General features: G+C 33.6%; 1 protein-coding gene across 6 annotated transcripts in view; it reads left to right on the top strand.

Annotated features, from left to right (window-relative positions):
- The first annotated feature begins 288 nt into the window (after window positions 1–288).
- The window catches only part of LOC149806589 (uncharacterized), a 255709-nt gene continuing 244975 nt past the window's right edge, over window positions 289–11022 (top strand). For all 6 annotated transcript variants that reach the window (XM_089955210.1, XM_089955217.1, XM_089955242.1 and 3 more), the window contains exons 1-3: window positions 289–372; window positions 6999–7068; window positions 7380–7507. In XM_089955210.1, coding sequence (XP_089811336.1) covers window positions 355–372; window positions 6999–7068; window positions 7380–7507 — 216 coding nt within the window. In that variant the 5' untranslated portion in view covers window positions 289–354. The remainder of the gene's footprint in view (window positions 373–6998; window positions 7069–7379; window positions 7508–11022) is intronic.

The raw sequence follows: 11022 nt of genomic DNA, 5'->3' as shown, positions 1-11022 counted from the left end.
TACTGAACGCAACACGATTACAAATCAGGGTACCAGGCTATACCCCAAACAGGGAAGCGCACTTTGCAACAAATGACTCCGCTTTGGAAACCGAGCTAACTATTCACCTCAGTGTTTCTGTGGTGAAATTAACTTATTTCATCAACATTTAATAGTAATAAATTTGGAAATGAAACATTCAAGAATATTGGTTGTTAATTATCTCCGTCTTAACATATTAGGGATATATTTCTTTCTAAACTATTTCTTTATCGCGTAGGTTGTTGTTTATAGAAGCGTTGTAATAAGGCAGTAGTGTGTTAAAATGATGGGCCACCAGCATGTCAATGGGATATTCATAGATTACATTGAAAAATGAGAATTACATCGCAGGTAAAGATGTGTGGTTCGTGTAATTCGAAGATAAATGATAGATAGTTTGTGTGTATCAGTGATGTTTTGACCCTAAGTATGGTCGATGTATTTTGAAATTTAAGAGAGTAGATTAGCCTATATATACATGTTCGCTCTGTCTGATTGGAGAACTTGATAACATTGACGAGAAAGAACGAAACAAAACAAATTACATTGTATCTCCACTTATTTCCTGTCCAAAAAGACATGGCTTACACTAGCCTCTAAAATCGCGCTGTCAGTTTTGTCAGCAATACTACAATTCATTTTGTATAATATATGAGGGTGGCTTTCTTCTCTGCTTTTCCAGGTATTCCGAATTCTAAAATCCATCGCTAGGCTGTAGTTTACATTTAACTGGTATTCCCTGGATGGGCTTTATCAGTTGTGATATTTATTAATGATTTATATCTTTCTTCAGTCTCTAGGTGAAAAGATCTCAGTCACAGCTAGTTAGGTTTGATTTTGTCTTGGTTTTTTTTTTAAGTAGTACATGATGAGTTACCATTATGCTTGGTGGCCAGTGTATTTGGTAGATGAAGAACCCAGGAAAAACCACTGTCCCATATGAAGCTACTGGCAACCTATCTAACATACCCACTATGGTCGAGACAAACCTTGAACACACACAGAGTTGTGTGAGTTTTCTGTGGTGGCAAGCATCTAAGGCCACCAAGTCACCCAGAGCCCCAACATCACAGAGAGAGAAAGAGAGCAATGGCTTAGCAAGAAATTATGGGCACCTCCTCATAGAACTTATTTCTAAGGCCCCATCCAATTGAAGAAAAGTTGTTTAATTTTAACTTTGGTCTGAATACCCCTCCCCCCACAGTTGCAGTTGTAGGGGTTGCTTGGGTGGTTGCTATGCCACTGAAAGGGGGTCATTTTTGTTCTCTCACAGACTTCCAGTACCAGTTAGCAAATTAAAATCTGTGTTCTGTTCAATGACATGTTCAATTGAGCTCAGCATGTTTATTATTCTGACTTATTTTACATTCATTTAATGAAAATACAATAGATTATGCAATAAAAATACTAGTCTGAAATTTTTAAATATTCAAAGGATTTTTGTACTCAGAAACCACTCACTTGACATCCAGAAATATAGTCTGTACATGTAAAAAGTTTGATTTATTTTGTCAATATGTTATGGGTATAACTTCTGCAAAATTCATTCTGATATGGTGTTAATATATCACAGAAAATAAAGTAATGTAATATTTCCATTTTTATTTGAGTTGGACTGCTGGAATCTTTTACCTTTTCAAGCCAAAGTTATTAAGAATCAGTTAAATATATGTTGCACTACTAACAGATCAGCCTTAGATAGGCATCCATATGGCCTCACTTTCCAGCCTGTTATAAGAATATTCCAGAACATATGACAATGATGTATAATTGTCTTGACTATTACAGCACTGTCCAACATACATGTAGAAATGATGATGTTGATTTATAATTGTCATGTGTCTTATCATGATAGCAGTTGAAAATTATTGGCTGCTTTTATCTGCACTGGTTTCAGAAATACTTTTCACCCATATTTGGACACAATTTTATTTATCTGGGATGCAGAAAATCACTTAGGCAGGAGTCCTCAGTATACACTAATAGCTGGACAGCAAATTCAAAGGCTTGCCAGTCCTGTTTTAGCCACCTGCTGGGTGGGAAAATATGTTGATCAATTGATTATTTTAGTTGTGCTGATATTTACAATGACATAATTCAGTGGCTGAAACACCTTAAATGTACATGTTGTCATGAAAAAAGTTCATCAAAAGATTGATTGATTGATTGATTTTTTTTAACGGCGCATCAGCACTGTTAGGCTATTTAGCGCCAAACAAAATGTAATTTGTATATTATTTTAAAAATTATAAAGGTCCTATATCGACCAGCGATATAGAAGAAGAATTGGTTCATCGAATGAACATGTCACAATAGCTGGCAGCAAGTTCAAAGATTTCATCTAGCTGGTAAGTGGTGGGAAAATGTGCTGGTATTTCAGAGGTCTCAGAAAAGCTTAATCACTTGTATTTGGATGCTAATTTTTGTAAATCTGGGATACAGAAAATCACTTAGGCACTGCAGAAGTCTTCCATATGCATGCATTAGCTGGGCAGCAAATTCAAAGGTTTGCCAGTAATGCTTCAGCCACATGCTGAGTTGGAAAATATGTTGATCAATTGATCATTTTATTGCTGCTGATATTTACAAAGACAGAATTCAGTGTCTTTGAGGCCCCCAGTTGTATATGTTGTCATTATAAGAGTCCATCAAAAGAACATGACCCAATGGGTGGGTGGCAAGTTCAAAGACTTAGACTAGCTGCTGAGTGGTGGGAAAATGTGCTGATATTTATGGTGACTGAATTCTGAGGGAGAAAGACCCAGAGATGTACATGTGGTCATTATAGATTACATCATATGAACAACTTCGTCTTTCATGATCTTTTTCATTTCCATGTGTAGCCGAATATTAATAGTGCAAATAACCTTGAAATCAAGACATGTCAAGACTTGGACAAACTGTTGTTGGAAAATTTGGATAAGTAGTTTGGGATTAAAAGGCAAATTGATGAAGATTGTAATGCAATTTAGAAGAGTACTAAAGTTGCTAGAACTGATGATTTAGATAGAATAGTAGCCAAGTGTAAGAAAGTGGGTGACACCTGGCTTAGTGTTCAGAACAAGGCCTTTCCCTGAATTGACAAAATTCAGTCTGACTAAAATGGACAAACATGAGCTATATGTCAGTGGTGTGAAGAATTTGGAAAATTAAACTCAATGACAACTACTGGTTCTTCTCATCTGGACATTTAGCCACTTCAGGTAACCCCAATATGCTTATGGGAGGTGATTGCAACTTTTGCAGGTGGGACTCCTATTTGTAAAATCCTAGCAAGACCTCTGTACTTACAATGACTGAATTCAGAGGCAGAAGATACAGATATGTACATATGGTCATTAGAGTACATAAAAAAATGAACATTAGCTTGCATTATTGTGTTTGTTTCAAGTGTAACTGAAGGAATAGTGCATGTGACCTCAAAGTCAAGACTTAGAGAAAATGTTGTTTGCAAATTTGGATAAGTATTGTGGGGTTTAATGGCAAATTGACAGAGATTGTAATGAGATTCAGAAGAGTGCTAAAGTTGCAAGAACTGATAGTTCGAATGGAACAGTAGCCAAGCATAGGAAAGTGCATGATGTGTAGCTTTGTGTTTGGAATAAGACCATTCCTTGGATTGACAAAGTTGAGTCTCACTCTGGTGGAGAAAGAAGAGCTACAAGGCGGGGGTGTACAGAATTTGGAAAATTAAACTCAGTGGCAACCACATGTTCATTTCATGTGGACATTTAGCCCCTTCAGGTATGCCCAGTATGCTTCTGGGAGTTGACTGCAACTTTTGCTGGTGGAACTCCTATTTCTCCCTATATACGAGTCCAGGACTCCAAGTTTTAAAATCCTAATCAGAGGATCTTATCTGTAAGGGTGCTTATAAATTACCAATTTCAACTACAAGAACAAACTTAAAAGACTTAATAATTTTTACTTCCATAATTATTGTCAGCATGTTTTGTATTGTAATTTCATGGTGTTTGTTTTTGTAATCACATCATTGTATATGTTTTTATGTGTTATGTAATATTGTAAAGCACTTTGAGCTTCTAAAGGTTAGTTGCTGTACTAAGCCCACATTATTATTATTATTGTTGTTGTTGTTAAAAATAAGATTATATGGGATATGATTTTTCAAAGATTATTGAAAGGACAGCACTGCATGTTAAGTAACAGTTTCAGTAGTAGTGATTAACCTTTTTCACAGATGGTAAACTGCATGTTGAGCACAGGCAGTAAACAGTATGCAATTCAAACACTGATGGTAGACAGTATGCATTTTGAACACAGATGTAAACAGTATACATTTCAAACACAGATGGTAGACAGTATGCATTTTGAACAGCAGTGGTAGACACTATGCATTTTGAACACAGATGGTAAGCAGTATACATTTCAAATATAGAGGGTAAACAGTATGCATTTTGAACACAGAGGTTAAGCAGTATGGCACTGTATGCATTTCAAACACAGATGGTAAACAGTATGCATTTCAAACATGGATGCTAGATCGTATACCTTTCAAACACATATGGTAGACAGTATACATTTTGAACACAGATGGTAAACAGTATACATTCCAAACAGAGAGGGTAAACCATATGCATTTTGAACACAGACGGTAAGCAGTATGGCACTGTATGCATTTTGAACACAGATGGTAGACAATATGCATTTTGAACACAGAAGGTAAACAGTATGCATTTCAAACACAGGGTAAACAGTATGCATTTTGAATAAAGAGGGTGAACAGTATACATTTCAAACACAGGGTAAACAGTATGTATTTATAACACAGAGGGTAAACAGTATGCATTTTGAACACAGATGGTAGACAGTATGCATTTTGAACACAGATGGTAAACAGTATGCATTTTAAACACAGATGGTAAACAGTATGCATTTCAAACACATAGGTAAATAGTATGCATTTTGAACACATGGTAAACAGTATGCATTTTGAACACAGAAGGTAAACAGTATGCATTTCAAACATAGGTAAACAGTATGCATTTCAAACACATAGGTAAACAGTATGCATTTTGAACACATGGTAAACAGTATGCATTTTGAACACAGAAGGTAAACAGTATGCATTTCAAACACAGGGTAAACAGTATGCATTTTGAATAAAGAGGGTAAACAATATACATTTCAAACACAGGGTAAACAGTATGTATTTATAACACAGAGGGTAAACAGTATGCATTTTGAACACAGATGGTAGACAGTATGCATTTTGAACACAGATGGTAGACAGTATGCATTTTGAACACAGATGGTAGACAGTATGCATTTTGAACACAGATGGTAGACAGTATGCATTTTGAACACAGATGGTAGACATTATGCATTTTGAACACAGATGGTAAACAGTATGCATTTCAAACACAGATGGTAAACAGTATGCATTTCAAACACATAGGTAAACAGTATACATTTTGAACACATTGTAAACAGTATGCATTTTGAATAAAGAGGGTAAACAGTATGCATTTCAAACACAGGGTAAACAGTATGCATTTTGAATAAAGAGGGTAAACAGTATACATTTCAAACACAGGGTAAACAGTATGTATTTATAACACAGAGGGTAAACAGTATGCATTTTGAACACAGATGGTGGACAGTATGCATTTTGAATACAGATGGTAAACAGTATACATTCCAAACAGATGGTAAACCATATGCATTTTGAACACAGATGGTAAGCAGTATGGCACTGTATGCATTTTGGACACAGATGGTAGACAGTATGCATTTTGAACACAGATGGTAAACAGTATGCATTTTGAACACAGAGGGTAAACAGTATGCATTTCAAACACAGCGTAAACAGTATCCATTTCGAATAAAGAGGGTAAACAGTATACATTTCAAACACAGGGTAAACAGTATGTATTTATAACACAGAGGGTAAACAGTGTGCATTTTGAACACAGATGGTAGACAGTATGCATTTTGAATACAGATGGTAAACAGTATACATTTCAAACACAGATGGTAAACAGTATGCATTTTGAACACAGATGGTAAACAATATGCATTTCAAACACAGGGTAAACATTATGCATTTTAAATATAGAGGGTAAACAGTATACATTTCAAACACAGAGGGTAAACAGTATGTATTTATAACACAGAGGGTAGACAGTATGCATTTTGAACACAGTAAACATTATACATTTCAAACACTGATGTTAAACAGTATTCATTTCAAACATAGATGGTAAACAGTATGCATTTTGAACACAGAGGGTAAACAGTATGCATTTCAAATATAGAGGGTAAATAGTATGCATTTTGAACACAGATGGTAGACAGTATGCATTTCAAACACATATGGTAGACAGTATGCATTTTGAACACAGGCAGTAAACAGTATGCATTTTGGAACAGAGATGGTAGACAGTATGCATTTTGAACACAAAGGGTAAACAGTATGCATTTTGAACATGGATGGTAGACAGTATACATTTTGAACACAGGGTAAACAGCATGTTGAACAGAAAGATGTTTGAAAAATATTGTAAGTTTTGAAGAATTTAGATGAACTTATCAATGTTTTGTGAATAGCTGTAGTTTCATTTTTAGTTGGTATTTCATATGCAAATAGAAATGACCCTTAGAACTTTTAATTATGGATCGGACAATTATTTAGTTAGATGTGACATATCAGTTTAGAACCTAAATATTCCTTATTTTTCTCTTTCCCCTTAAGCACATGTGAAAGAAGGTTGTTTACTGTTATTTCTCATATCTCATCCATTTTCAAGACCGTCTCACACTTTCCTGTTTGGTCATATAATCTGTGATGTAAGACTTTAGGAATTGTTGTAAAACTGGTGAAATAAAGTTTTATTGCACAACTTGACACCTATTCTGCTTAAATTATTGAATAGACAAACATTTATTTAAGATCTGGAGAAAATCTTTCCTCAGCAAATCAGTATTATTATTATTATTATTATTATTATTTGCAGCTTCTTCGCTCCAAGGCCCATGGTCCACTGCAGGCCGTGGAGTATCTTGACTTGTCAAACTTGGGAATTGGTAAGTTGCAGAAGAACAGTAGAGAAATAAAGCATTGAAATATTTTTTTGTATTTCATTGAATGCTTATAGATTGGGTTCCAGATTTATGAAATCTTTTGAATTGTATATACTAAGACTCTTGGTCTTACTTTTGAATTTGTAGTACTTAACAATTATTATGTGATGCACTTTCTTTTGACATTTTTAGGGGAAATTAGAGAGCTATAGAAAATATTTCTTGGTAACTACCATGGATGCATCACTGAATGAGATAAAATTACTCTAGATAGTTTTTTTCTTGTTCCTGTTTATCAATTTTATTTGTTACAGGCTCAATAGAGAAGCTGAACTTATGCAGCAAGCTATGTTGCCTCATTCTGCGTGGAAACAGCCTGTATGAAGTGTTCAACCTAGAAGTTTGTCCCAACCTCTGGAAGCTGGACCTCAGTAACAATGAGGTAGTCTTTTTATTTTGCATACAATAGTAGAGTGAGAGATGTTGGAATCTTCTATCATGAAGCAATGGCCATGGAAATGGTTGTCTAAATTTGGAAGAATGATCATATTTTATATATTTGTCCATTTTGTGATCAAATGCATAAACGTTATTGATTTGGTCTCTGGGTACCTTAGGTGAGGTAAAAAAAAATGCTCAGATTTATTTTAAAAAATACTATATTTTAAATGTACATTTTATGTACAAGCATGAAGGACTGTGAATATATAGTGTGCATCAAAATTTGGACCGTAGACCTAGATCTGTCTACCAAACTCCGATCTATCAGTACATTGCGTACAGCATTACAGAGGATGCTGTCCCATTTTGTCATATATCAGTTGGCTGAAATCTTTATAAAAATAATGTACTGAGGTTATGTTTACATGAAAACATCTTGTCTACATTCTATCTCAGTGAATACTGACTTCTATAAATTAATATCTAATGACTACTGTGTTTATTATGTGAATATTTCCATATCAAAATGTGTATTGATAACACATGTAATAACACCTCATGACAAATAAAATCAAATCATGACACCATAATGTAATGCAGAGGAGAGGCATTTTGACTGGCATCTGAAGTATTGCAAATTCATTTCAGTACACTATTCTCAGGGATCACGCTAGACTTGGATTTTAGAGATAGAACTAGGGTGAAATGAGATCTTCTGAACAGAAAATTGTGAGAATGTGTGTGTGTGTTTTTATTCTTCTATGTATATGTCCTTTATTACTCAGGATACATATTTACATTTAATGTTGGTTGTAAGCAGTACTTTGTTTCAAGTAGAAAATTCTGTGTTACATGTTTATTAGAAAGATATTTTGTATGTATATAAAAAAAGTATTGTATTATTATGCAGTATACTCGTATTTGAAAGTGTACATGTGGATGGAGAGATATATGCCAATTATTTGGCAATATGAGTTTAAAAGAGCTCAGTAGAACTATACTTTGTTATTAATTTTAACTGATTGGAGTACTTTGATTACAATACTGTAGTAGAAAGTTAGTAAAAAAATGTTTAACTGACTACCCTTAATCCAGATTTTTTAAAATAATTTTTGAAAGTTCACTATAAAATGCAGTGAAAAAGATTTCTAAATTTGTTTGAAACAACCCATGTAATTTGTACATGACATCAAAAATGTACAAGTGTCTTCATATCATACTATTTGTCCTAATTTCATTGTTGCTGATAAAACATTGCCATAACTATTCATAGACAACACTGAAGCATTGAAGTCAATATATAAATAAACTAGACCCTTCCTTCCTACCAAACTGACCCAGTCAAAAATAAATATGGTACCATGCATGACATGTGATTGCATCTATTTTAAGAAAGAGGGATTTTCTTAATGTAACTACTCACTTTCTAGCTTCAATACAACACTCAGTTGAAAGGATTGCAAATTTATGGATTTATTATTTGTTTACCTACATGTAGTAGCATAATGCATTAGTTAAATTGTATTTGCTTCATGTTTTTTTGTTTTTTTTCCTACAAAAATGAGTGGTGTCCGAAAATAACCTTGACCTTACAGTACTTCTCAAATTCCACAACATAGCATTGTCCTGCATATTTCTGACCTTCATGATCATGTTTTTAGGCTGAATCTTCTATCACAGAATATTTTTACTTTGCTTATCAATTTGCCCAATGATTTATGAAAACAGACAAACTAATGAAATGGCACTTTCTAGACATAATGATGTATGCCATTATTACCCCATGACTGGTTCACTTATGATTACCAACTGATTTAATAAGAACATATCAAAAGATCATTGACACATGATTTTCAGTGCGACTATTTCAATCACTCTAGTATTCTGATCCATTTTTAATAAACTTGTGACCATCCTATCCTCTTATTGCTGGCAGACAGAATCATGCCTTGCATTGTTATCCATGTAGTAATTTGCACAAAGCTCGTACATATTGTTTGCTTGAAATTCAACAAAAAAAGTGGAAACTGCAGTTGATTTGGATCATCTTGGCAGTTAATACCATGTGATTGTAACAGGATTTTACCTGAATAGATACTTGGATTAAATGACAACACAACACAATGTGATGAAGATGGAAGTTTATGAAATGAATTAATAAAAATATGTGTATGCTCTACAAATACAGTGCGATTCTTTCAAGCTCTAAACACACAACTCATTCAATTGCTTTACACAAACATTCGCAAATGGGAAAAGAAAAATGTGATTCATATATTCTCATGTATGAAGGTAAGATTAAAATATCTTATGTAATAAAAGTAAGATTCAAATAATCTCATGTAATGAAAGTAAGAGTCATATAATTTCATGCAATGAAAGTAAGATTCAAATAATCTCATGCAATGAAAGTAAGATTCAAATAGTCTCATGCAATGAAAGTAAGATTCAAATAATCTCATGCAATGAAACTGATATTCAAATAATCTCATGTAATGAAAGTAAGATTCAAATAATCTCATGTAATGAAAGTAAGATTCAAATGATCTCATGTAATGAAAGTAAGATTTAAATAATCTCATGTAATGAAAGTAAGTTTCAAATAATCTCATGCGATGAAACTGAGATTCAAATAATCTCATGTAATGAAAGTAAGATTCAAATAATCTCATGCAATGAAAGTAAGATTCAAATAATCTCATGCAATGAAAGTAAGATTCAAATAGTCTCATGCAATGAAAGTAAGATTCAAATAATCTCATGCAGTGAAACTGAGATTCAAATAATCTCATGTAATGAAAGTAAGATTCATATAATCTCATGCAGTGAAAGTAAGATTCAAATAGTCTCATGCAATGAAAGTAAGATTCAAATAATCTCATGCAATGAAACTGAGATTCAAATAATCCCATGTAATGAAAGTAAGATTCAAATGATCTCATGCAATGAAAGTAAGATTCAAATAATCTCATGCAATGAAAGTAAGATTCAAATAATCTCATGTAATGAAAGTAAGATTCAGATAGTCTCATGTAATCTCATATAATGAAAGTAAGATTAAAATATTCTCATGAAATGAAAATGACTCAATTGAAACAGCATAATCAATTGAAACAAACATATGATTCGTGACTCAGTCATTTGTACAGCCGTATTTAAATATTTGTAAAAATTTGCAAATATGTCCATTGACAAACCACACCCACCCTTTATGGATCTAGCATGCGCACAAGTTTACAAATCAGTGGTTCCATCCTTGTATGGCCCTGATGGTCACATCAGCTTCCATCCCCATACAGACACACAGATGGCCAGACTGACATCCTGATCTACCCACACACGTATGCACAGACAGCTACAATAAAACCAAACTTGTCATACTAACAGATACAGAATTAAAATCTATAGTTACATGTTACTAAATTAAACTCTAAATAGAAACTTGTAACAATTCAAAAGTTCACAACATTTCAAATCTGCATAGTGGTAAAGGCATCATTTAAAAACTGAATATGC

The sequence above is a fragment of the Sinohyriopsis cumingii genome, chromosome 1 (genome assembly GCF_028554795.1).
Source record: "Sinohyriopsis cumingii isolate HCF-2022 chromosome 1, ASM2855479v2, whole genome shotgun sequence".
NCBI classification, from domain to species: domain Eukaryota; kingdom Metazoa; phylum Mollusca; class Bivalvia; order Unionida; family Unionidae; genus Sinohyriopsis; species Sinohyriopsis cumingii.
The sequence above is the reverse complement of the archived record's forward strand: the minus strand, read 5'-3'. Positions and strand labels throughout refer to the sequence as shown.